The 27,842-nt window shown below is 42.1% G+C and overlaps 1 protein-coding gene and 1 pseudogene across 1 annotated transcript in view; one reads left to right on the forward strand and one right to left on the reverse strand.

The window, feature by feature from the left end:
- Positions 1-240: 240 nt before the first annotated feature.
- LOC108540882 (lysophospholipase 1) overlaps positions 241-27,842 on the forward strand; it is a 47,181-nt gene continuing 19,579 nt past the window's right edge. The window contains 2 exon segments of the mRNA XM_017890142.1: positions 241-481; positions 1,311-1,342. Coding sequence (XP_017745631.1) covers positions 413-481; positions 1,311-1,342 — 101 coding nt within the window. The 5' untranslated portion in view covers positions 241-412.
- On the reverse strand, positions 23,292-27,790 carry LOC108540874 (putative teratocarcinoma-derived growth factor 3; annotated as a pseudogene).

Raw genomic sequence — 27,842 nt, forward strand, 5'->3', positions numbered from 1 at the left:
TCATTCTTTTCACTACAGCGCCAGAAAAGCGAAAACCTAAGCCAAGATCCAAAAGACCAGCCCTCAGCCTGCACCTGAGAGAGCATTTCCTCTGCCAGCACCGAGCATGCGCGGGCTGCGTGGCGCGGCTAGGCGAAAGCGCAGCCGGGTCCGCGCCGCCGCCGCAGCCAATCGGAGGGAGGGAGCTGCCCAGACATTGTGAGGCGCGGAGGGAGGGGCGGTGGGCGAGGGCGGGGCAGAGGCAGGGCGGCCCTGAACTCGTGGGCGCGCCGGAAGGTAGCGCGGGGCCGTGGCGCGCACGCGCCTGAGCGTGCGCCCGGTGGGGCCGGCCGGGACTCGCCGCTCGCACGCCCTTGGGCAGCGGCCGGGCGCCCGCTCTTCCTTCCGCTTGCGCTGTGAGCTGAGCCGGTGTATGTGCGGCAATACCATGTCAACCCCGCTCCCCGCCATCGTGCCCGCCGCCCGGAAGGCCACCGCTGCGGTGAGCGGCGTAGGCGTGGGCTCGGAGTGGTCCACTGGGCCGGCCACCAGTGGCTGCCCCTCGCGCAGGGTGGGCGTTGTGCGCGGGTGGCGGCCTGCGGACGAGGACGCTCCTCCCGGCCTGGGTGGGGTGCGGGTGTTCGGCGCGGCCGGGTCCGCGGGGGGCAGGGGCAGGGGCAGCTGCGGGGGGTCACAGCCGGGGCGAGGGCCAGTCCCCAGTTTCTCCCCTATATTACGGAGGAAGTGCGGCCCTGGGACCCCCGCGGGCCGGCCTGGGGCACGGCGTCCTCCTTTGCAGAGTGTTTCTGCCTGGTGTGTGGGTGAGGGAAACCTAAGTCCGCCAGGAAATCGGCTTATTGTCACCTCACACTCTTGTCCTCAATGCAAGAAGTTTGAAGATTAAGTGTCCTACAAGGTCAGACGTACTGTTTTTTTAGGAAACTCGTGTACGAAAACTCAAACTTATTTTTGCCTCCGGAAGCTTGCTTTTGCAATGGAAAAATTCTACAGGATATATGAGAGACGTTCCTGATTTGACTTGAAAGAGATAAACTGTTTTTCTTAGAATGTGATAATTTGCACTCAATGTCTAACTGGGACCTCTGAGTGCTACCCCGCCCCCCCATTCATTATCTCAGGAATTAAAGGGAGAAGTTGATTGGAATTTTTGCCATTTAAAAGAGGTCGAAAGAGATTAAGTCGCCAAAGATAGTGTTGTGTAATTCTCTCGTAGGTTTCGTTCCGTTTTCCACCTTAAGCAAAGCTAATGTGTAACAATCCTGTGTGGGCTTATTTAGGCATTGCTTATAATTTTTCCTCTTCTCTTACAGGTGATTTTCCTGCATGGATTGGGAGATACTGGGTAGGTACCATTATTATTGCTAATAGTAACAGTGATGAAACTGGGTCGTGCAACTTTTGTTTACGCGTTCAAAGGTTTAATGTTTAAGGACGCTAAAATTGTATTTTAAACGATTGCTAGTTAATATGTCTTACAGTGCGGTGATTTTATATTTTGAAAACCCTCAGAATTTTCCCCTTATCATCGCGAGTTTATTGATTTTTTTTTTTAAACTCCGGTTTCTGGAACACATTAAAATTGCAAATTCCTCATTAGTTGCTTTGGGTGTTTGATATCAGAGATCAGTGGAATGTTTAGTATGGACTGTGTGCAATTGAGAGCTTTCCAGAGCAGTTAAAATTTCAAAGCAGATTGAAGAGAAGAACTAGATGATTTTGATAAGAGAACTAGTGGCAACATAAGGCATGAAGCATTCTGAATAGAGGGATTAGATGTTCACCCTAATGAGTTGAAAGGCAGGGGAGGCAACTCAGAGATGTATTTGGAGGCTTATCAAACATTTTGTTGTACAGATTGTACTTATTTTTGTTTTATTTTTTGTTTGTTTGCCTTTTTCTTTTGTTATTATTTTTAGAGACAGGGGCTTGCTCTGTCACCCAGGCTGGAGTGCAGTTGCAGGATCATAGCTCACTGCAGTTTTGAACTCCCAGGCTTAAGTGATCCTTCAGCCTCAGCCTCTCAAAGCGTGGAGATTAGAGGCGGGAACCGCCTGAGCCTGGCCTGTTGTACTAACTTTAGATACATGATTTATCTTTTCTCAACCTTTTCTATATTGAAATGTTTTGTTTTATATTTAAATCGGTGATAATATATGAAACTTAAGCAAAATATGAATGTTGTTTAAAAATTGCAGAAATAGAGGAAAACTGAAGATACATAAATTTTGATAAAGTAGCCCCAAAACGACTGAATTTTCTTTAAAATGAACCACTGGGGCCGGGCGTGATGGCTCACATTTGTAATCCCAGCACTTTGGAAGGCGGAGGCGGGTAGTTCACTTGAGGTCAGGAGTTCAACACCAGCCTGGCTAATATGGTGAAACCCCTTCTCTACTAAAAATACAAAAATTAGCTGGCTGTGGTCGGGCAAGCCTGTAATCTCAGCTACTAGGGAGGCTGAGACAGGAGAATCACTTGAACCTGGGAGGCAGAGGCTTCAGTGAGCCAAGATTGCACCACTGCACTGCAGCCTGGACCACACAGTGAGACTCTTAAAAAAGCCATTAGGTTAGATTTTTATTTGTCTGTTTTTTTGGTCTGTTCTGTCGCCCTGGCTGGAGTGCAGTGGCCTGATCTTGGCTCACTGCAACTTCCGCCTTCTGGGTTCCTGGGCCTCCCGAGTAGCTGGAACTATAGGTGTTTGCCACCATGCCAGCTAGTTTTTGTGTTTTTAGTAGAGACGGAGTTTTGCCGTGTTGGTCAGGCTGGTCTGGAACTCCTGACCTCAAGTGATCCGCCCGCCTGAGCCTCCCACAGTGCTGGAATTACAGGCGTGAGCCACCACTTAAAAGTGATCCCTATTTTTTGCCTAGTAAGTCAAGTTATGTAATACAAACCTTGTATTGAGTTACAGAAGAGGTTGCAGCACTCTTTCCGGCAATCCAGTAGTCCTGTGAAAATGATGAACTTATTTTACCAAATGAAACTTGAATAGTGGAATCTCTATTTTATGGGCAAACCTTTCTTGATGTTGCAAGTCGGAGAAGTTTGCTACCCTCTAATTTTGCCGATAATGAGAGCTTCTATGCCTGAATGATTAGTCCAAGCAAAAAAAAAAACTTCAGTCTAGGCAGATTTCACAGACTGAAGTTAATAGTGAAAATGGCGAAGACTGTTAGGATCAAAAATACCAGGAACATCCATGACATCTTGACCAAAAGTTAAGTTTATATTAAAAAATTATCCTCCTTTTTAACCTGTTGTGATAAAAGAAAAAACACAGGTCTCCAGTTCTGAAATTATTTGGTGGGATAGTGCTAAGGAAAAACCGACTCTAGATTGGTTCCATGAGTGCATGATGAAATTTTGAGTCTGTCAGCCTGACAAGTGGCAATTTAATATTTAAGATACTGTACTCTCCCCTTACCTGCAGTTTTGCTTCCCATGGTTTCAGTTATCTGTGGTTAACTGTGGTTCGAAAATACTAAATGAAAAATTCCAGAAATAGTATATAAGTTTAAATTTTTACACCGTTCTTTTTTATTTTATTATTTATTATTATTATTATTTGAGATGGAGTCTCGCTCTGTCACCCAGGCTGGAGTGCAGTGGCACGATCTTGGCTCTCTTCGACCTCTGCCGCTCAGGTTCAAGTGATTGTCGTGCCTCAGCCTCCTGTGTAGCTGGGATTACAGGTGTGTGCTACCACGTTCAGCTAATTTTTTTGTATTTTTAGTAGAGACGAGGTTTCGCCATGTTGGCCAAGCTGGTCTTGAACTCCTGACCTCTGGTGATCCACCCACCTCGGCCTCCCGAGGTGCTGGGATTACAGGCGTGAGCCACCACGCCTGGCCTGAATTGTACACCATTCTGAGTATTGTGATGAAATCTCGTTCCGTCTCACCCAGGACACCAATCATTCCTTTACCTAGCGTATCCATGCTGTATGGATTCACCGTGTATTAGTCACTTGGTAGCCATCTGGGTTATCAGATCAACTGTTGCAGTATTGTTTTGCTTTTTTTTTTTGAGACAGAGTCTCGCTCTGTCACCCAGGCTGAAATGCAGTGACACGATCGTGACTCACTGCAACCTCCGCTCTCCAGGTTCAAGCAACTCTCCTGCCTCAGCCTCCTGAGTGGCCGGGACTACAGGTGTGCACCACCACACCCTGCTAATTTTTGTATTTTTAGTAGAGACGGAGTTTCATCATGTTGGCCAGGCCAGTCTGGAACTCCTGACCTCAAGTGATATGCCCGCCTCGGCCTCCCAAAGTGCTGGGATTACAGGCATAAGCCACCTCGCCCAGCCTGTAGTGCTTTTATCCAAGTACATTGCTTAATGATGGCCCCAAACTGCAAGAGAAATGATGTTGACATATTGTTATAATTGTTTTATTATTGTTCATCTCTTCCTATGCCTAATTTACCCATTAAACTTTATCACAAGTATTATGTATAGGAAAAAACAGTATGTATAGGGTTTGGTGTTATCCATGGATTCAGGCATTCACTCGGGGTTTTAGAGCATCCCCCCACTGTTTATTTCTGGAATTTTCCATGTAATATTTTCGAACCACAGTTGACTGTGGGCAGCTGAAACCATGGAAAACAAAACTGTGGGTGAGAAGGACTAGGATATTTTAAACATATAATCACAGAAAAGTTATCCCATTGAATTTAACGTTTAGTATTATCTAATACACTGTGCATTCAACCTTTCCGAGATTGTTCCATTAATATCCATTATAGCCATCTCCTCCCTAGTCACACATTGTATTTAGTCTCTTTAGTCTCTTTTAATCTGGAACAATTCCCTAGATTTTCTTTTGTCTTTCGTGACATTGACACTTCTGCAGAGAACAGGCTAGTACTTTAATTTGGGTTTGTATGATATTCCCTCGTGATTAGATGCAGTTTATGCATTTCTGGTATAAATACTATGTAAACAGTATGTCCTATTCTTTACACACATCAGTAGACTAGTGATGCCAAGTCCTTTTATTGTTGTAACTTGGATCACTTGATTAAGGTGGTATCTTCCAGGTCTCTAATGCAGTTACTTTCCTTTTGTAATTGAGAAGCAAGTTGTGGGGAGATACTTTGTGACTGCAAATTGTTCATCAAAGTTTCACCCAATATTTTTACCATCCATCGATAATTCTCGCTTGAGTAAATCATTTCTACAGTGTGATTTTCTAATTCTGTCATTCCTTTTTTTTGTCATTTCAATTTGTTTATTAATCTGCTACCCACCATTTAGTTAGTATGGACTCAGATTTATTTTCTATTTATTTATTTATTTGCTTTTTTTTTTAGATGGAATCTCACTCTGTCACCCAGGCAGGCTGGAGTGCAGTGGTACAATCTTGGCTCCCTGCAACCTCCACCTCCCAGGTTCAAGCAGTTCTCCTGTCAGCCTCCCAAGTAGCTGGGACTACAGGTGCATGCCACCATGCCCGGCTAATTTTTTTTATTTGGAGACCGAGTCTTGCTCTGTGGCCCAGGCTAGAGTGCAGTGGCGTGATCTTGTCTCACGACAACCTGTGCCTCCCGAGTTCAAGCGATTCTCCTGCCTCAGCCTCCTGAGTAGCTGGGATTACAGGCACATGCCACCACTCCCGGCTAATTTTGTTTGTATTTTTAGTAGAGATGGGGGTTTCACTATGTCGGTCAGGCTGGTCACGAGCTCTTGACCTCATGATCCGCCCACCTTGGACTCCCAAAGTGCTGGGATTACAGGCGTGAGCCACTGTGTTGTCCAGTCAGTTTTTTTTATTTTTAGTAGAGACGGGGTTTTGCCACGTTGGCTATGCTGGTCTCGAACTCCTGACCTCAAGTGATTTGCCCACCTCGGCCTCCCAAAGTACTGGGATTACAGGCATGAACCACTGTGTCCTGCCTGGACTCAGATTTATTTAATGGGTTATGTTCTATTATGTTTTAAACTTTCTAACTTTTCATTTTAAAGTAACTTGAAATTTACATAAAAGTTACAGAAATAGCATTTATAGCTCCTTATACCTTTCACCCAGATTACTCAATTGTTAATATTTCTGAACTATTAAAGAATAAGTTGCAGACGTGTTGCCTTATTACACCTTAATTCTTCAGTGTGCATTTTAAAGTACCAGGACACTCCCGTATAACCATCATTAAAAAGTTAACATTGATCGGATACTACGATCTAATCCACCAGCTCCATTCATATTTCATTGGTTTGAGCCAATAATGTCCTTTATCAGTCTAGGATCACATATTGCCTTTAGCTATCATTTCTCCTTAGTTTTCTTTATTCTGAAATAGTCCTTGTCTTTCATGACCTTGACACTTTTCAAGAGTACAGGCCAGCTATGGTAATACCAGTGCTTTGGGAAGCAGAGCCTGAGAATTGCTTGAGCCCAGCTGTTTGAGACCAGCCTGGGCAACAGCCATACCCTGTCTCTACCAAAAAAAAAAAAAAAAGTGTAAGCCAGTTACTTTGTAGAATGTCCCTCAGTTTGGTTTTATCTGATGTTTTGTGATTTATGCCTTTTTGACAGGAACACTACAGGGGTGTTGCTGTGTCCATCGCAGTGCATCATATTAGGCAGACCTCGTGATGATTTTTTTGTTGTTGATGTTGTGTTTTATCACTTGGTTAAGATGGTGTCTGCCAAGTTTCTCCATATTAAAGTATAACATGTGAAATGTTTAAAATATTGAATATATAATTAAAATACAGAAAAATATTTTGTGGGGAGATACCTTGATACTATAACGTATTCCTGATCCCTACCATATGTTCACCCATGGATTTAGCACTCATTAATGATTATTGCCACAATCTATTGTTGTGGTAGTTGCAGAATATCTTAGGACATTTAAATATTTAAAGTTAAAATACGGTCTTTTAAAAATTTCCTTTGTTCTGGCCGGGTGCAGTGGCTCATGCCTGTAATCCCAGCACTTTGGGAGGCTGAGGCAGGAGGATCATCTGAGGTCAGTAATTCAATACCAGCCTGGCCAACATGACGAAACCTCGTCTCTACTAAAAATACAAAAACTAGATGGACAGGATGGTGCATGCCTGTTGTCCCATCTACTTGGGAGGTGGAGGTTGCAGTGAGCCGAGATGGTGCCACTGTACTCCAACTTAGGTGACAGTGAGACTCAGTCTCAAAAAAAAAAAAATTCCTTTATTCTGGGTCTATTCTTTAGCAGTCTACTGTAGGGTAGAGCTTTCCTTTCTCCCTTATTTATTACGTATGTACATACTCATTTGTTTTAAACTTTTAAATCAGTACAGACTCTTGGATTCCTGTTGTATTCAGAGGATAACAATCAAGTCAGTTATTTATTTTGATGCTCAAATTGTCCTTTAGTTGGCCACAGTAACCCTTTCAAATTGGTACTCAATGTCTTTTGGACATATCCTCATCCTTATTTGATCACTTCCTCACTTTATAGTACACGATTTTTTCTAGGATTGTCTTATATGTTTCCTGCTCTAGTTCTGGACTCAGCCATTTTTCCAAGAACCCTGATTCCTTTTAGTAGACAGTGAGATCTGGGTGCTATGTGTGCTCCCAGATCTCGACCCTTGCAGTGGACACAGCTAAGAATATATGCACAGACATACGTATGTACACACATACCAGTTTTAGTATTTATAAATATTCAAAATCTTGAACTTACAATGATTCCTCCAATTGCAGCCCAGCACCACAGGGTTTTTTATAGCCTTCTCCCTTTCCATATTTGTAATTCCGTGAGTAACCTGACTTCTGTTCTTGGGGGGGTTCTGGCCAACAGTGCAACTCTGGAGTTCCCCCCTCCAGTTGCACCAGCTCACTGCTATGCTTCCTTCATGGGACCTCTCCCTATCTGCTGAATGTGACACCTGAAAGCTGAGTTCCAGTTAAGGGGAAACAGGGAGGAGGAAAGGCCAGGTGGAAAGCTTGGTTCTCTTCATGTGCCCCCTTCCCTGTTACCCCCGAGTCCTGATGTATTCCAGGAATTACTTATCTGTATTATCAGTCCCTGTGACATTTCCTAGGCCAAGGAGATTATAAAAATATAGAGAAGAATGTTTGAAAGATAAAGAAGTGGTTGACTGGATCAGATTTTACTGAGAGGTCAAACAAGTGAGGATTGAAAATAAATTGGCAACATGGATATGTTTTGTGACCATAATAAGTTTGCAAGTCTTCCTGTAATCAAAAACTATTAATAATAGAATTATAGAATGTGATATGGAGATCATTTAATTACAAGGAATAGAAAGCTCATCAACTAGCTTAAACAAAAATTAGAATTTGTGGAAGGATAGAAGGACAGCCCACTGGCATATAAAGTCCATGAAGGCAAAGGTTTCTTTAATCAACTTTAATTCAGATAAAGTTCACATACTATAAAAATCACCTGAGCACAGGGATTTTTTTTGTGTTTTGTTTTAATTAATACTGTATTCCCAGTGCTAGAATAATATAGGACATGTAAGAGTACTAAGTATTTGTTGGGCAAATAAATGAATAAATAAGGAATTAAAGGGCGAGACATACGAGGAATATCAATTACCACATGTATTAGTTTCCTAAGGCTGCCATTACAAATAACCACAAACTAGATGGATTAAAAACAACAGAAATTCATTCTCACAGTTAAACAGGCCAAAAGTCCAAAACTGAGCTGTCAACTGGGCCACATACATTCTCTCTAATGGAAACTGCCTCTTCCAGTTTCTGATAGCTCCTGGCTTTCGTTGGCCTCAGGCACCATATCCCCAATCTCTGCCTCTGTCTTCGTGTGACCTTCTTTGCTGTGTATCTGTCCTCTCCTCCTCTTAGGAGGACACCAGTTATTGGATTTAGGGCTCACCCTAATCCAGTGTCATCTCAACCCTTAACTAAGGAAATCTGCAAAGAGCCTATTTATAAATAAAGTCACATTCCGAGGTTTCAGGTGGATGTGAATTTGGAGGGGACACTGTTCAACTACACCATTATTCTCACTACCTTTCCCTGGCCTTATGGTCTCTCACTTGATTCTTTCTGTAGATTTGCATAATTCTCAGTGCGGGCACACTCTTGTTATCCAAAAGTGAACGATCCTAGCTCTGACTTCTATCAACCCTACTTCTGGTGTTCAGCCTAGAATCTGACCTATCTTAGGTCATTTTTTTTTTCTTGTCTAGTTAGTTGGTAAGACTGATTGGGACTGATAGGAGAGTTGATGATAATGTACTACATGAATGGGGATGGGGATGAGTGGTGTTTCTTGTACAAACCCAGACAGAATCTCTGAGTTTTTAGAAAGTTCTACACCCATATTACTACAGGATGATGAACAAATGGAAAGAATGCTTTAGTTACTCTGCAGTCTTTTTTTTTTTTTGGATACAGATTCTCTCTCTATCAGCCAGGCGGGAGTTCAATGACACGATCCCCGCTCACTCCGCCTTCCAGGTTCAAGCAATTCTCCTGCCTCAGCCTCCGAAGTAGCTGGGATAACAGGCACCCACCTCCATGCCCGGCTAATTTTTGTATTTTTAGTAGAAATGAAGTTTCACCTGTTGGCCAGGCTGGTCCCAAACTCCTGACCTCAGGTGATCCGCCCACCTTGGCCTCCCAGAATGCTGGGATTACAGGTATGAGCCACTGCACCTGGCCTCTGCAGTCCTTTTTAAAAGATCACAATTGAGAAACAGATTGGAGTCAATTTATAATATTTTGCGGGGTATGTGCTGAAATTCACTTTTTGGGCTCTTAGAAACCTCCTGTGTACGTGTCTGTGTTTTGTTTTCCTTTTTTCTAACAATAAAATGAAATATATTCTGATTAATCTAGATTCTGAATATTATTAGATTCTGCTTAATTGAAGCTTTGTGTAGAATTATTATGTTTTTTGAGACAGGGTCTCCCTCTGTCACCCAGGCTGCTGTGCAGTGGTGTGCTCATGGCTCACTGCAGCCTTGATCTCCCCGGCCCAAGCAATCCTTCCACCTCAGCCTCCCAGGTAGCTGGGATGACAGGTGCATGCCACCACACAGGGCCTGATTTTGTTTTGTTTTGTTTTGTTTTGTATTTGAGACAAGGTCTCATTATGTTGCCTAGGCTGGTCTCAGACTCCTGAGCTTAAGCAGTCCGTCCACCTTGGCTTCCCAAAGCTTTGGCATTACAGATGTGAGCCACTACCCCCAGCCAGAATTCTTAAATCTTGAGTTTTTCATTGTCATTGAAAATTATCAAAAGAGTTGGATACAGCTTGGCCATACTTTTTATATTAATATGGTTGGATTCAGATTTTTATAACCTGTATAGGCCTTTGAATCATCCAGTACAACTAGCTACAGGTTATGGATGGGAAAACTGAGAACTAGAAAGTCATTGATTCTCATACTATAACATGCATCAAAATCACCTAAAAGTCTTGATTCTTGGGCCCCACTGCCAGTTTCTGATTGGGTCTGGAATGAGACCCAGGAATTTGTCTGCATGCCACTTCTTCTCTCCCCTTTCTTTTTCCTCTTTCTTGTCCTCTTCTCCTTCTCCTCCTCCTCCTCTGTCTCCTTCTCCTTCGCCTCCTCCTTCTCTTCCTTCTTTCTCCTTCTCCTCTTCCTCCTCCTCCTCCTCCTCTTCCTTCTTTCTCCTCCTCCTCTTTCTCCCCGCTCCCACAGGGTCCTCCACTGCCGTCTCTGCCTCTTCCACCTCCTCTGCCTCTGCTGCCTCCCCCTCCTCATCCTCCTTCTTCTCCTCTTCCTCCTCCTTGCTTCGACAGGGTCTCTCACTCTGTTGTTCAGGCTGGAGTGCAGTGGTGTGAACACAGCTCACTGCAACCTTGACCCCCTGGGTTCAGCCTCCCAAGTGGCCAGGAGTACACCTGCGTGCCACCATGCCTGGCTATTTTTTAAAGTTTTTGTAGAGATGAGGGTCTCAGTATGTTGCCCAGGTTAGTCTAGCTCCTGGACTCAAGCTGTCCTCCCACCTGGGCCTCCCAAAGTGCTGGAATTATGGGCATGAGCTGCTGTGCCTGGCCAGAATTTGTGTTTCTAACAAGTTCTCGTTGGATACGGATACTACAGGTCTGGGGATCACAATTCTGAGAACCACTAGACTGACAGAGCTGTCTGAGGCCACACTTTTAGATAGTAGCTTAGTGGGGACTAGAACCCAAGATTCCTATTTCGTTTTCTGATGTAAGGGTTCTTAGTATTTCTTTTTTCTTTTTTCTTTTTTTTTTTTTTTGAGACAGTTTCACTCTTGTCCAGGCTAGAGTGCAGTGGCATGATCTCGGCTCACTGCAACCTCCGCCTCTTGGGTTCAAGCGATTCTCCTGCGTGGCTGAGATTACAGGTGCCCACCACTGTGCCAGCTAAATTTTGTATTTTTAGTAGAAACAGAGTTTCACCTTGTTGGCCAGGCTGGTCTCAAACTACTGACCTCAGGTGATCCACCCACTTTGGCCTCCCAAAGTGCTGCGATTACAGGCATGAGCCACCACGCCCGGCCTGGTTCTTAGTATTTCTTATGTAGAATGGATGTTGGAGCCAGGCATGGTGGCTCACACCTGTAATCCTAGCACTCTGGGAGGCTGAGGTGGGAGGATGGCTTGAGCCTAGGAGTTCGAGATCAGTCTGGACAACACAGCAAAACCCCATGTATTAGTTATGTTGCTGCTATAAAAAATTGCTGAAACTGGGTAATTTATAAATAAAAGAGGTTTAATTGTCTCACAGTTTTACATGGCTGGTGAGGCCTCAGGAAACTGAAAATTATGGTGGAAGGCACCTCTTCACAAGGTGGCAGGAGAGAGAAATGAGAGATGAGTGAAGGGGGAAGCCCCTTATAAAACCATCAGATCAAATGAGAGCTCCCTATCACGAGAACAGCATTGGGGGGAGCCACCCCTGTGATTCAGTTATCTCTACCTGGTCCCACCCTTGACACATGGGGATTATTACAATTCAAGGTAAGATTTTGGCCGGGGTGGGGGGCGGCGGGGGGGACACAGCCAAACCGTATCATCCACTTTCTACAAAGAATACAAAAAATTGGCCAGCCATGGTGGAGTGTGCCTGTAATCCCAGCTATTTGGGAGGCTGAGGTGGAAGGATTGCCTGAGCCTGGGAGGTCGAGGCTGCAGTGAGCTGAGCTGCACTTCCAGCTTGCACGACAGTGAGACCCTATTTCAAAAAATAAAAATAAAATAAATAAGAGTTTGGCAAACAAAGGCCCATGGTTCAATTCTGAGCTGCCACTCATTATTACAGTATTACTATATACATTCTAACACATACATATTAGTATTAGTGTTATGTATGTTCAAAGTCCCCCCCACCCCATGTGTAGGAAAACTATGTTTTTTCCTGTACATACATACCTGTGATAAAGTTTAATTTATAAATGAGGCAGTAAGAGGTGAGCAACAATAGAATAATTATAACAATATACTGTAACAAAAGTTATGTAAATGTGATCTCTCAAAATACATTCTTGTTCTGTACTCACCTATTTTTCGATGGTGGTTGAATGCAAGTAACTGAATCCACAGAAAGCAAAAATATGGGTGATGGGGAACTACTGTACTTAATAATTCACATACCAAAAACTTCACTCTTTTAAAGTATACAATTCAGTAGTTGTTAGTATATTTACAGAGTTGTTCAACTATCACCACTGTCTTAATTTCAGAATATGTTCAGCATCCCCAAAAGAAACCCAAAATCCATCTGCAGACTACTTATTCCCCTCCCTGGCAACCACTATCTTTTTCTGTTTCTGTTGATTTGCTTATTCTGGATATTGCGTAGAAGTGGAATCAGATATTTGGTCTTTCACATCTGGCTTCTTTCACTTTATAACATAATGTTTTTCAGGCTCATCTATGTTGTAACATGTACCAGTACTGCTTTCTTTCATTGCCAAGTAAATAATTAGCTGAGCATGGTGTCATGTGCCTGTAGTCTCAGCTACTTGGGAGGCTGAGTCAGGAGGATCCTTTCAGGCCAGGAGTTCAAGTCTACCCTGGGGCAATATAGTGAGACTCTGTCTCTTAAAAAGAAAATTCACATAAAAATTATTCATTCATCAATTAATGAACATTTGGATTGTTTCTATTTTTTGACTCTAATAAATACTACTACCCTGCACATTCATGTACAAGACTTTGTGTGGACATATGTTTTTAGTTCTCTGGGGTATATACCTGGGAGTCAAATTGCTGAGTCAATAGTAGCTCTATGTTTAACTCTTGAAGAACTCCAGGACAGTTTTTATAGTAGCTGCACTTTTTTACACTTCTGCCAAGATAAATGGCCAACAGTGTATTAGTGCTCCAATTTGTCTCCATCCTCGTTAACACTTGTTATTGTCTTTTTGATTATAGCCATCCTTTTTTTTTTTTTTTTTTTTTTTTTTTTTTTTTTTTTTTTTTTTTGAGACGGGAGTCTTGCTCTGTCGCCCAGGCTGGAATGCAGTGGCTGGATCTCAGCTCACTGCAAGCTCCGCCTCCCGGGTTCATGCTATTCTCCTGCCTCAGCCTCCGGAGTAGCTGGGACTACAGGCGCCCACCATCTCGCCCGGCTAGTGTTTTTGTATTTTTTTAGTAGAGACAGGGTTTCACCGTGTTAGCCAGGATGGTCTCGATCTCCTGACCTCGTGATCCGCCCGTCTCGGCCTCCCAAAGTGCTGGGATTACAGGCTTGAGCCACTGCGCCCGGCTATAGCCATCCATTTGTATGTGAAGTGCTGTCTCATTGTGATTTTGATTTGCATTTCCTAATGGTTAATGTTGAGCATCATCTCATGTCCTTGTAAAAAGTAAAATAGAGGTCCCTTTTCAAAGATTTTTCCTCCCCATCTAATTAGGAATAAATAGCAACTTCTCTTAAAAGCAAAATTTATTCGAAGACCTGTGCTAACATTCTGAAATATCTGCTAGCCGTAATCAAGAAATCAATGTACTTTAGCTCTTAGCTCCCACAATTTAGCCTAAATATTTGCCCTGGCATGCTTATACTGGCCAAGTAAGCATTAGGTCACAGCCTGTTCTTCTTCCTTATTTAAAAGTGTTATCTTTCTCAGCATTCCACAACTTACTTCCTCCTTCCTTTGTTCTCCTCTACCTTTGCCTGTTTTAAAAAGTTCCAAGTTGCTAGCCAATCGGGATACATTTTTATGTTGAACCGCCCTTGCATTCTAGGGAAAATCCCTCCTGCTCATGGTATATAATCCTAATTATATGTCGATAGATTTGGTTTGGTAGTTTTTAGGATTTTGTATTTATATTCCTGTGAGATAGTCTGTCATTTTCATTTTGAGACAGGGTCTCGCTCTGTCACCCAGGCTAGAGTGCAGTGGAGTGAACACAGCTCACTGTAACCTCAACCTTCCAGGCTCAAACAATACTTCCAAGTATCTGGGACCACAGGTGCGCACCACTATGCCTGGCTAATTTTCTTATTTTTTGTGTAGATGGGGGTCTTACCGTGTTGCCTAGGCTGCTCTTGAACTCCTGGGCTTAAGCAATCCCCCCACTTCGGCCTCCTAAAGTGTTGGGATTACGGGCGTGAGCCATCACACCTGGCTATGCCATCACACCTGGCTATGCCATCACACCTGGCTATGCCATCACACCTGGCTGTCATTTTTTTTTTCTCGTACCCTTTGGTTTTGACATCAGAGTAATAATGGCCTTCTAAATGAGTAAGTGTTCCTTCTTTTTTTGGGCAGGGGAAATGAGAAGGATTCTTTAAACATCGGATTGGTAGACTTCACTTTGAAGCCATGTTGTACTGGGCTTTTCTCTGTGAGACTTGATTACTGATTCAATTTCTTATTATAGGCCTATTTAGATTTTGTTTCTTCTTGAATCCATTTTTGGTAGTTTGTGTCATTCTAGGAATTTGTCTGTTTAATCTAGATTATCCAATTTATTACCATGTAATTGTTCATACTATTCTCTTATAATCTTTTCTGTGTCAAGTTAGTAGTAGTCTGTTCTTTGATTCCTGATTGTAATAATTTGAGTTTTCTCTGCTTTTTTTCCTTGGTTGATCTAGCTAAAGATTTACCATTTTTGTTGATCTTTTCAAAGAACCAAGTTTTGCTTTAGTTGATAGTCTCTGTTTTTTGAGATGGATTCTCACTCTTTCACCCAGGTTGGAGTGCAGTGGCTCAATCTTGGCTCACTGCAACCTCCGCCTCACAGGTTCAAGCAATTCTCCTGTCTCAGCCTCCTGAGTAGCTGGGACTACAGGCAGGTGCCACCACGCCCGGCTAGTTTTTGTATTTTGGGTAGAAATGGCGTTTCACCATGTTAGCCAGGCTGGTCTCTAACTCCTGACCTCAAGTGATCCACCCACCTCAGCTTCCCAAAGTGCTGGGAATGTAGGCGTGAGCTACCACGCTGGCCTCTATTGCATTTATTTCCACTCTTGTTTTTATTTTCTTCTTCTTTCTGTTTACTGTGGATTACGGTTTTGTTGTTGTTGTTGTTTTCAGGTAGATTAGGTTGTTAATTTGAGATCTTTATTTTTATTTATTTTATTTTTTGTCTCCGAGGCTGGAGTGCAGTGGCACGATCTTGACTCACTTCAACCTCCGCTTTGAGGTTCAAGTGATTCTTCTGCCTCAGGCTTCCAAGTAGCTGGGATTACAGGCATTCACTGCCACACCAGGCTAGTTTTTGTATTTTTAGTAGAAAAAGGGTTTCACCACGTTGGCCAGGCTAGTCTTGGACTCCTGACCTCAGGTGATCTGCCCACCTCAGCCTCCCAAAGTGCTGGGATTACAGGCGTGAGCCACCGTGCCCAGCCTGAGATCTTTATTTTAAAACACAGATGTCCACAGCTATACATTTCCATTTGAGCATTGCCTTTGCTACATCCCATGCATTTTCACTGCTACTTGTTTTTACTTCTTGTAAATGGTTAGGAAAAAACTTAAGACTTAGTGACACATGAAAAGTATATGAAACTCAGATTTTATTGTGTATAAATAAGGTTTTGTTGGAACAGAACCACATCCTTTTGTTTACATGTTGTCTATAGTTAATTTTCATCCCAGAGTGGCTGAGTTGAGTAGTTGCAACAGAGACATTCTGGCTGGTAAAGCCTAAAATGTTGACTCTTTTGGTACTTTGCAGAAAACAATTATTGACCCCTGTTGTTAAATATTTTTTGATATACAAATGTTCTACATCATGATAAATTCATCATAAAATCAAAAAATCGTAAATTTAGCCATTATAAGTTGGGAACTGTTTGTATATTCATACTATGAAAAATTGAGCTTTTCATTATTTTTAGCTTGCATGAGAGTTAGAGCTGTATTAGCTTAGAGTGATATTCCTAAGATGATAATATTTGTCATTGGATTTTTCTGTGGATTCTTACGGACTACCTGGTAACATTCAAATACAGAGCACAGTAGGCATTTCTTCACCATGTGATCTTAACCTACTTTATCTGAGGTGTCTTCAATTTCTATCTCTGATTTTAAAGTATTCTTCTAGCCTCATTTAACAATATATATGCAAAGGCCTAATTTTTAAAAAGATTTTTGTGACAACATTTTAAAGACTTTTTTCTAAGGAAAAAATGATGTCTGCAAACATTCATTTATAAGACTGTACAATGAGAAATCTGTGTGAAAAAAATTGAAATGCCAAAATGTTTAGAAAGAAGAATATTTGATAAATTAGAATTCCAGCGATTTAAGTGGAAAAAGTGTATCCTGGGCAGGTGCAATGGCTCACGCCTGTAATCCAAACACTTTGGAAAGCCAAGGCAGGAGGATCACTTGAAGCCAGGAGTTTGATACCAGCCTGGGCAACATAGTGAGATCCTGTCTACCAAAAAAAAATACATTCTAAAACTGTAGATACATATAGTCTTATAACAAATAGGAGCTAAGCTGTTAATGATTGTTTCTGTTTTTAAAAAAGGATTAGTTGTTGATTGCTCCACTCCAAATGCTTTTCATTTTCTACTTTTGTCTTTTCTCCCCTAATTGTAATAAGGAATAAAACATACTATGGTGTGTATGTATGTGCATGTGCGTTGTGGGGAAAACCTGGCCTCTGTCTTACTGCTCCTGCTCTATACATTCTTTTTGATTTTCATAGCTGAAACTAATCTTTTCCTTCTCTTCCACATTTTGACATTCTTTGTAACTTGTTTGTAGTGCTTAAATTTTGATTTGTATGGTGGCGTGTTTATATCTTGTTTCTCCTACAAGACTTCAGGTTCATTGAGGACACAGTCTATATCTCAGTCTTTATCTCTCATGCATGTAGAATTTTGTTTTTTAAATTTGTCTCCTCAGATGTAGTGGCACACGCCTGTAATCCCAGCACTTTGGGAGGTGGAGGCGGGCGGATCACCTGAGGTCAGGAGTTCAGGACCAGCCTGGCCAACATGGCGAAACCGTCTCTACTAAAAATACAAAAATTAGCCGGGTGTGGTGGCACATGCCTGTAATCCCAGCTACTCAGGAGGCTGAGGCAGGAGAATCACTTTTACTCAGGAGGCGGAGGTTGCAGTGAGCCAAGATCACCCCACTGCACTCCAGCCTGGGCAACAGAGAGAGGCTCCGTCTCAAAAAACATAATAAATAAATAAATTGCATTTTTAAATTCTGTTTCTATAGTCACCATCAATTTACATACATATTTACTTCTCAATATACTTTGTAAGGAATAAGGCTGTCATCTGCCTTAGCCAGCCATGATATAGGTCAAGCTTTTATTATATGTAGTAATGTTTTGAGGAACATAATTGAAGCTTTATTTTATTTTAAACTCTAATAAATACGTAGAAGATTGTTATTACTATTTTTTGAGACAGAGCCTTGCTTTGTTGCCCAGGCTGGAGTGCAGTGGCGTGGTACTCTCGTGGCCCAGTGCAACTCCTACCTCATTCTCCCGAGTAGCTTGGACTACAGGCGTGTGCCACCACACTTGGCTAATTTTTGTAGAGACAGGGTTTCGCCATTGTTGCTCAGGCTGGTCTCGAACTCCTAAACTTAAGTAATCCGCCCACCTCAGCCTCCCAAAGTGGTGGGATTACAGGCGTGAGCGACCACACCCAGTCTGAAGATTATTTTATAAGTGTGACTTTTTTTTTAAGTGGCTATTTATTCCCAAAGCTATAATTAGCTGAAATAATACTATAATGTTTAAAGCTTATTTAGTTATCCCTGAGGTCATTAGCACAAATCCTGAAATAGAAAATAAAGTAACGATATACTTAGAAATTGAAATAGAAATGAAAATAGCTTACAGAAAATAAACATTGGCAATAACCATGGAAAACATTTTATAATGTGGTTATGCTGTTATCTTTTGCAGAGATAACAGACAGGTTTTATATTTTATTTATTTATTTATTTATTTATTTATTTATTTATTTATTTCAGGGGGAGGCGAGGTCTCTGTTGCCCAGGCTGGAGTGCAGTTGTGTGATCTCCGCCTATTGCACCCTCCGCCTCCCAGGCTCAAGTGATCCTCCCACCTCAGCCTCCCGAGTAGTTGAGACTACAGGAGCGCTCCCAGCTAATTTTGTATTCTCAGTGGAGATGGGGGTTTTGCCACATTGCCCAGGCTGGTCTCGATCTCCTGGATTCAAATGATCCGCCCAACTCAGCTTCCCAAAGTGCTGGGATCAAAGGCTTGAGCCACTGCACCCAGTCTAGTTTTTTATCTTATATGCTGCTTGGATACCTTTGTTGGTCAAGGCTCTGTGACAGAAAGTGCCTTGATTGCTTGGTAATATCTACTCTGGGCCCACGATCTAGGAATGGTAGCGTATATGCCAGGTATTTATTATTGCTGTAAAATACTGCTTATTATGCACATTAAAATCTATTTGCAAAGCTAACTATGCACATATTGTTAAGTTTATTCCTAATTCTACTGAAATTATACGACAAGAGAACTGGCCGGGCCGCGGTGGCTCATGCTTGTAATCGCAGCACTTTGGGCGGCTGACGTAGGTGAATCACTTGAGGTCAGGAGTTCAAGACCAGCCTCGCCAACATGGTGAAACCCCATCTCTACTGAAAATACAAGAAAAATTAGCCAGGCGTGGTGATGGGCACCTGTATCCCAGCTACTCAAGAGGCTGAGGCACGAAAATCGCTTGAACTCGGGAGTGGGAGGTTGCAGTGAGCCATCCCTGCACTCCAGCCTGGGCGACAGAGCAAAACTCTGTCTCAAAAAAAAGAAGAAAACTTAGTGGCTGTTAACACTGAAAATACGTACATTGAAATAATATGTCAAATTCAAGTGAATAACTTGTAACAAAGTGTTAAACATAAAAAGCAAAAAAAAAAAAAAAAAAAAAATTAAAGGGGTTGTTGAACATGGACTTGTATAGACCTGTAATTTGTATTTGAATCAATTGATATAGCTCATAACTTACATTTATCTTAGCAGATAGGTAGAAGGTTTTTCCATCTACAGAATCTATAATCTTGTCTCAAAATGATTTCCCAAATGTTTTCAGACTTACCTCAGGGCAAACAGCTCATTTCCCTCAACTTTATCTCTCTCTTCCTGCTTATCCCAAAGTCACAAGTCTAGATCAGCAGTGAGCAGCAGGTAGCCCAGAAAAGGCCACACTCAGCCAAATCTGGTAACGTTTAGCTGAGTATACAATGGGGTTACATCTGGCAAAACTGAAAAGTTGAGCAGCATACTGATGTGTTTTGCTTTTGTGCCATTGTAAAGTTGAAAAATCTTAAGTCTAACCGTTGTAAATTGGGGACCACGTATACTTTAGTAGTTGAGTCTGATGGGTAGAGAATTTATCAGTTGCGGCCGGGCGCGGTGGCTCACGCCTGTAACAGCACTTTGGGAGGCCAAGGCGGGTGGATCACGAGGTCAGGAGATTGAGACCATCCTGGCTAACACGGTGAAACTCCGTCTCTACTAAAAAATACAAAAAATTAGCCGGGCATGGTGGCGGGCGCCTGTAGTCCTAGCTACTCGGGAGGCTGAGGCAGGCGAATGGCGTGAACCCGGGAGGCGGAGCTTGCAGTGAGCCGAGATCGTGCCACTGCACTCCAGCCTGGGCGACTAAGCGAGACTCCGTCTCAAAAAAAAAAAAAAAAAAAGAATTTATCAGTTGCTTTGCTTCGCAACTGTTACACAGTTCTAAACTCAGATTGGTTTGGTGTAAGAACTTTTTTGAGTTGGATTTGTGCTATCTTTGAAAAATATTTTGAAAATTGGATTATGATATAATCAAGTATTCAAACCTTAAATGTTCAGCCGGGCTGGGTGCGGTGACTCACACTTGTAATCTCGGCACTTTGGGAGGCTGAGGAATGCGGATCACTTGAGGTTAGGAGTTCGAGACCAGCCCGGCCGCCATAGTGAAACCCCAGTCTCTACTAAAAATACAAAAAATTATTGGGGTGTGGTGGTGCATGCCTGTATTCCCAGCTACTCAGGAGGCTAAGGCACGAGAATTGCTTGAACCTAGGAGGTAAAGGTTGCAGTGAGCTGAGATCGTGCCACTGCACTCCTGCCTGGCTGACAAAGTAAGACTCTGTCTCAAAAAAAAAAAAAAAAATTAAATGTTTAGCTGGATAAATTTTTACTTACACCCATGAAACCATCAACCTGATGAAGATAGAGAACATTTCCAGCTCCCCAGGAGTATTTTTCATTCCCCTGCAGTTAGTACCCTCCCATCCCAGAGATGACCATTATTCCAACTTCTATTACTATACCATAGGTTTGCCTGTTCTTGACCTTCAGATAAATGTTATTATATGTATATCTTCTGTGTCCAGTTCTTTTTGCCCAGTATGTTTGTAAGGTTTATCTGTTTGAACATAATTTTTATTATACTTACTGTTGTGTAATTCACACTGTTTTTCAGTAACATTCTGTCTTTATTTTAAAAGTTGGAACATACACTTTATTATCTCATAAATTTATTCCTTTTATCTTCAGAAGAATTAACTTTTTAATTTTTATTTATATTTATTTATTTTTTAGTAGAGATGAGGTTTCGCCATGTTGTCCAGGCTGGTCTCTATCTCCTGACCTCAAGTGATTCGTCCGTCTTGGCCTCCCAAAGTGCTGGGATTACAGGCCTGAGCCACCGCACCTGGACAACTTTTTTATTTTTTACTTTGTAACTTGTATTTAGATTCAGGAGTACATCTGCAAGATAAACTACATGTTTTGAGGTTTTGATCTACAGATAATTTTGTCACCCAGGTAATAAACATAGTACCTGATAGGTATTTTTTCTGATCCTTTCCCTCCTCCCACCCTCCACCATCAAGTAGGCCCCAGTGTCTGTTGTTCCTCTCCTAGTATGCATGTGTTCTTGTTATTTAGCTCCTACTTATAAGTGAGAACATGTGGTACTTGGTTTTCTGTTCCTGTGATAGTTTGCTTAGGATAATGGCCTCCAGTTTCATCCATGTTGCTGCAAAGTACATGATCTCATTCTTTAGTTAATGGCTGAATGACATTCCATGGTGTATATAGCTTCTTTATCCCGTTTGCCACTGATGGATGTCGAGGTTGATTTAATGTCTTTGCTGTTGTGTATAGCAATGCAATGAACTTACGTATGCACGTGTCTTTATGAGAGAACGATTTATACTCCTTTGGGTATATATCCAGTAATGGCATTCATTACTGGGTCGAATGGTAATTTTGTTTTAAGTTCTTTGAGAAATGGCCACACTGCTTTCCACAATGGCTGAACTAATTTACATTCTCACCAGCAGTGTAAAAGCATTCCCTTTTCTCTACGACCTTGCCACCATCTGTTATTTTTTGACTTTTTTTTTTTAGGTCAGTATATTTTCCATTTTTACTGTGCATACACGTAATACAATGAATTTAAAAAATGGGTCTTAAAATATGTAGTTTTATCACTTGGTTTACAACTAAATATATTGTGAACATTTTCTCTTCTACAACAGTTAAAAGAATTGCAGAACTTGGAAGAAACAGTTTATTAAGCAATCTTGTTAGGGACATTGAAATATAATTTTTTTTTTCTAAGGAGACTTCATTCTTTTTACAATGCTTTTGGGAAAAAAAGGGGAGTCCTTGTCTTACATAGCTTTCTATAGATGATGAAAACTTGCCCTTCCATTTAGCCTTTTCACGTGCTTCTCTACACCTACCAAATCACCAATCAAGTAACCCATTTTATGTTTTCCAACCTCTCCCATTTGCTTCCTCTTTCCTACCCAGTCTCCCTGCACACATGCAAATGGACTTCCATTCCTTCAGCACTCTCGTTCCTCTCCTTAAAGAGCTTTTTTTTTTTTTTTTTTTTGAGACGGAGTCTCGCTCTGTGCGGCCCCTGCCGGATGCAGTGGCCGGATCTCAGCTCACTGCGCAAGCTCCGCCTCCCAGGTTCACGCGTTTCTCCTGCCTCAGCCTCCCGAGTAGCTGGGGACTACAGGCGGCCCCCACCTCGGGGGGCCCGGCTAGTTTTTTTGTATTTTTTAGTAGAGACGGGACTTTCACCATGTTAGGCCAGGATGGTCTCGATCTCCTGACCTTCGTGATCCGGGCCCGGCCTCGCCTCCCAAAGTGCTGGGATTACAGGCTTGAGCCCACCGCGGGCCCCGGCGCTTTTTTTTTTTTTTTTTTTTTTTTTTTTTTTTTTTTGAGGGGATGGAGTCTGACTCTGTCGCCAGGCTGGGTACAGTGGCGAATTCGCTCATTCCAAGCTCTGCCTCCCGTTAGCTGGGACTAGGTGTCCCGCCCACACACCCAGCTAAATTTTTTTGTATTTTTAGTAGAAATGGGGTTTCACCATGTAAGCCAGGATCGTTCTCATAATCCAGCTGCCTCGGCCTCCCAAAGTGCTGAGATTACAGGCATGAGCCACCGCACCCGACTACTTTCTGTCCTTTTAAAGAGACTATTTTAATTTATTTTGATCAACTCTACTCAAAACTGTATCCTAAGGTCCACATTAGGATTAGTCTCTAATAATCTGAAGATATAATTCAGTTGTTTAAAATAGCATATTAAGAAGACTTTGGTAGAATTACATGTATCAGGAAACACTGGACTTGGGCACAATGGAGATATGGCTGATTTTTGAAAAAAAGAAGTAGTTTTTTCTGGGAGGGCAGGGCAAAGAGGTAAGAAGTAGTTGGTATCATAAGGAAATGTTAGAGGTCATTTTGGAAATGTATTCATTGTTTTAAGGCAACTAACAAGTGATCATCTTTCAGTTAGGACATTGTAGCAGCAGCCTTTACTGGTCATGAAATTTGCATGATATCTAAAATCATATTTCTGTAAATAGGTCAATGTGGATTAATAGTAACTTTATATAGAAAAGCAGATGCCAGCTAGCATAAAAGTGGCAGTGTGGATAGTGGTAGTTCTGGAGTCCTGGAAGCCATGAGATGCTCATCCATCACAAGGCCATCACAGCCAGGTAGATAAATGCCTGAGGAAAGCAGCGGAGCTGACTGTGCCAGCATTTACAAATGGAACACTTCTTGGGCAGCCAGGTGTCATGGGGCACAGACCCACAATTCTCTTTGCAAACATCATGCTCACAGTTCCGTCCGTAGGAGAGGGGGCAGGCACAAAAGGACCCCAGCATGCAGGTTCCACCATTCAGACAGCAGGTTCTGTTTAGCTCCCTTCTGTCCTGTATCTCCATGGGCCGCACAAGTTGGGAAGACCTAGGACGAATTGCAGGCTCCTCCTGGGGCTGAATGCTGTCATTTCTGAAGGTCAGGTCTCCCTGAGATGGATGTGCAAGTTCCTGATGGCCCAGCACTTAATGACCTTTTTTGACTTTTTAACGATAGCCATTCTGCCTGCTGTGAGATGGTATCTCGTTGTGGTTTTGATTTGCATTTCTCTAGTGATTAATGATCTCAAGTATTTTTTCATATGCTTGTCGGCCGCATGTATGTCTTTTGTTTTTTTTATTCAGTCTTGCTCTGTCACCAGGCTGGAGTGCAGTGGCGCGATCTCTGTTCACTGCATCCTCCACCTCCTGGGTTCAAGCAATTCTCCTGCGCCGCTGGGACTATAGGCACGCACCACCACACCCTGCTAACTTTTTGTATTTTTAGTAGAGACGGGGTTTCACTATGTTGGCCAGGTTAGTCTCGAACTCCTGACCTCAAGTGACCCACCCGCCTCAGCTGCCCAAAGTGCTGGGATTACAGGCATGAGCCATGACCACGCCCAGCCTGTCTTCTTTTGGAAAGTGTCTGTTCATGTTCTTTGTCCACTTTTCAGTGGGGTTGTTTGTTTTTTTTAGCAGTAAAATGGAAGCAAGTTTATTAAGGTAAAGGAATAAAAGAATGACTACACCACAGAACAGCTAGGTGGTTTGTTTTTTACTTGTAAATTTAAGTTCCTTATAGATTCTGGATATTAGACCTTTGTTGGATGCATAGTTTACATATATTTTCTTCAATCTGCAGGATGTTTGTTTACGCTGTTGATAGTTTCTTTTGCTGTTCAGTAGCTTCTTAGTTTGATTAGATCTCATTTGTCAATTTTTGTTTTTGTTGCAGTTGCTTTTGGCGCCTTCATCATGAAATCTTAGCCAAGTCCTATGTCAATAACATGGTATTTCCTAGATTGTCTTTCGGGGTTTGTTTTGTTTTGTTTTGTTTTTTTGAGATGGAGTCTCGCTCTCTTGCCCAGGCTAGAGTGCAGTGGCGTGACCTCAGCTCACTGCAAGCTCCGCCTGTAATCCCAGCACTTTGGGAGGCGGAGGTGGGTGGGCGGATCACAAGGTCAGAAGATTGAGACCATCCTGCCTAACACGGTGAAACCCTGTCTCAATCAAAAATACCAAAAATTAGCCAGGTGTGGTGGCGGGCACCTGTAGTCCCAGCTACTCAGGAGGCTGAGGCAGAAGAATGGCATGAACCCGGGAGGCGGAATGAAAGTTGTCTTTTCATTTTCTTAATAGTGTCCTTTGAAACACAACAGTTAATTTTGATGATTTCTAATTTACCTACTTTTTTCTTGTCAGTTGTGCTTTTGGTGTTATGTCTAAGAAATTGCCAGATCTGAGATCACAAAGATTTATGTATGTTTTCTTCTAGTTTTATAGTTTTATCTCTTACATTTAGGTTTTTGGTCAGTGTTTACAATTGGTATGAGGTAGCAGTCCAACTTCTTTGTATTACGTGTGGATATCCACTTGTCCCAGCTACATTTGTTAGAAAGACCATTCCTTCCCTGTTGATTTGTTTCAGAAGTAAGTTGACAGTAAATGTGATGTTTTATTTCTGGATTTTCAGTTGATTTATATGTCTGTCTGTACTCTAGTACTAGTCTTTCTGAATGTTACTTGGTAGGAATTTTTGAGATTGAGAAGTGTGAGTCCTCTAACTTTGTTCTTTTTCAAGATTTTTTGTTGTTGTTGTTGTTGTTATTCTGGGTCTCTTCAGTTTCCATACAAATTTTAGATTGGCTTTTAATATCTGCAAAGTCAATAGGTATTCTGATAAAGATTGCATTGACTCCATAGATCAATTTGAGGAGTGCTGCCATCTTTAAAATATTACACCTCAGCTGGGCACAGTGGCTCACGCCTATAATCCCAGCACTTTGGGAGGCCGAGGCGGGCGAATCACAAGGTCAGGAGATTGAGACCATCCTGGCGAACACGGTGAAACCTCGTTTCTACTAAAAATACCAAAAATTAGCCAGGCATGGTGGCGGGCGCCTGTAGTCCCAGCTACTCGAGAGACTGAGGCAGGAGAATGGTGTGAACCCAGGAGGCAGAGGTTGCAGTGAGCTGAGATCGCGCCACTGCACTCCAGCCTGAGCCTGGGTGACAGAACCAGACTTTGTCTCAAAAGAAAAAAAAAAAAATTACATCTCCCAGTCCGTGACAGTGGGATATCCTTCCATTTATATAGATTTTCATTAATTTCCTGATATGTTGTTTAGTTTTCAGAAAAAGGTCTTTAACATAGCTATTTACACATATACATATGTGCATACACACAAACCACCTATACAATATCCTGGTTATACTTAATGTTATGTAAGTGTTGCAGTTAATACTATTGTTATTAATCTTTTTATATGTCTCTAACACTTTGGGGAAGGTGGGTTGAAACAGAAAAAAAGTTAATAGAAAAGTATTTAATCAGGGGGCCGGGCACGGTGGCTCATGCCTGTAATCCCAGCACTTTGGGAGGCTGAGGCGGGCGGATCACGAGGTCAGGAGATCAAGACCATCCTGGCTAACACGGTGAAACCCCATCTCTACTAAAAATACAAAGAAAAAATTAGCCAGGCATGGTGGTGGGCGCATGTAGTCCCAGCTACTTGGGAGGCTGAGGCAGGAGAATGGTGTGAACCTGGGAGGCGGAGCTTGCAGTGAACCGAGATTGCGCCACTGCTCTCCAGCCTGGGCAACAGAGCAAGACTCTGTCTCAAAAAAATAATAAATTAATTAACTTTTATCTAGACTGTTTGCTATAAGAAAAGCTGAAATTACTTGTACTTTGTTCTTTAGTAGAGATAATATGTAAAAAGCATCAAGTATATGGCCAAATGTAAATATAAGCAGGAAACTGTATGTATAATATGATCCCAGTTTTGTAAAATGTGCATGTATTCCTTAATTGACATGCATGGGAAAAATCTGAAGGAAATGCATCAGAAAATTACCTGTTTATTCTTGGCTAGAAGGATTTGATTATTTATAGTTTTTCAATTTTTCTGTATTCTGCTTTGAACATGTATGTATGTGAACATGTACACATGAAGAAGTAATACTAAAGTTGCTGGATTAAAAACATTTTTTTTTCTTAAGTTTTCTGTGGAGTGGGTCTCACTATATTGTTTAGGCTGGTCTTGAGCTCGTGGTCTCAAGCTGTCCTCCTACCTCAGCCTCTCAAAGTGCTGGGATTATAGACATGAGCCACCATGCTCAGCCAAAGTTACTGTTTTTATTTTATTTACTTATTTATTTATTTATTTATTTTGAGATGGAGTCTCACTCTGTTGCCCAGGCTGGAGTGGAGTGGTGCAGTCTTGGCTCACTGCAACCTCTGTCTCCCCGTTCAAGCGATTCTCCTGCCTCAGCCTCCTGAGTAACTGGGGTTACAGGCATGCACCACCATGCCTAGCTAGTTTTTATATTTTTAGTAGAGACGGGATTTCACCATGTTGGCTGGGCTGGTCTTGAATTCCTGACCTCAAGTGATCCGCCTGCTTCAGTCTCCCAAAGTGCTGGGATTTCAAGCATGAACCACTGTGCCCGGGTGAAAGTTACTGTTTTTAAATAGTGTAGTAAGCATGTAGAGATATTAGACAACTGATTTAGTTTATTTATCTGAGGCTTTTTTCTTTTTCTTTTTCTTTTTCTTTTTTTTTTTTTGAGATGGAGTCTCCCTCTGTTGCCCATTGGTGCAGTCTCGGCTCACCACAACCTCTGCCTCCTGGGTTCAAGCGATTCTCCTGCCTCAGCCTCCCGAGTAGCTGGAATTACAGGCACACGCCATCATGCCCGGCTAATTTTTGTATTTTTAGTAGAGATGGGGTTTCACTATGTTGGGCAGGCTGGTGTCAAACTCCTGACCTCACGTGATCTGCCTCCCTCACCCTCCCGGAGTGCTAGGATTACAGGCGTGAGCCACTGCACTCAGCCAAGGCTTTGTTTCTTTATGTAAAATGTTAGTTATATTATTTGTCTTGCCTACTTTATAAACACATTGTATAAAGATATTTTTAAAATATATCTATATTTTGGAAGTTGTGAAGCCCTGTGGAAATATCTGAAGGGGCACACATTGCTGTTCAGAAATCTGAGAAATCATCTTTATCCCTAGATAAAACTTAAATAACAGCTGTTGGGTTGTTTTTAGATTC

The sequence above is a fragment of the Rhinopithecus bieti genome, unplaced genomic scaffold (genome assembly GCF_001698545.2).
Source record: "Rhinopithecus bieti isolate Rb0 unplaced genomic scaffold, ASM169854v2 scaffold_20069, whole genome shotgun sequence".
Taxonomy (NCBI): domain Eukaryota; kingdom Metazoa; phylum Chordata; class Mammalia; order Primates; family Cercopithecidae; genus Rhinopithecus; species Rhinopithecus bieti.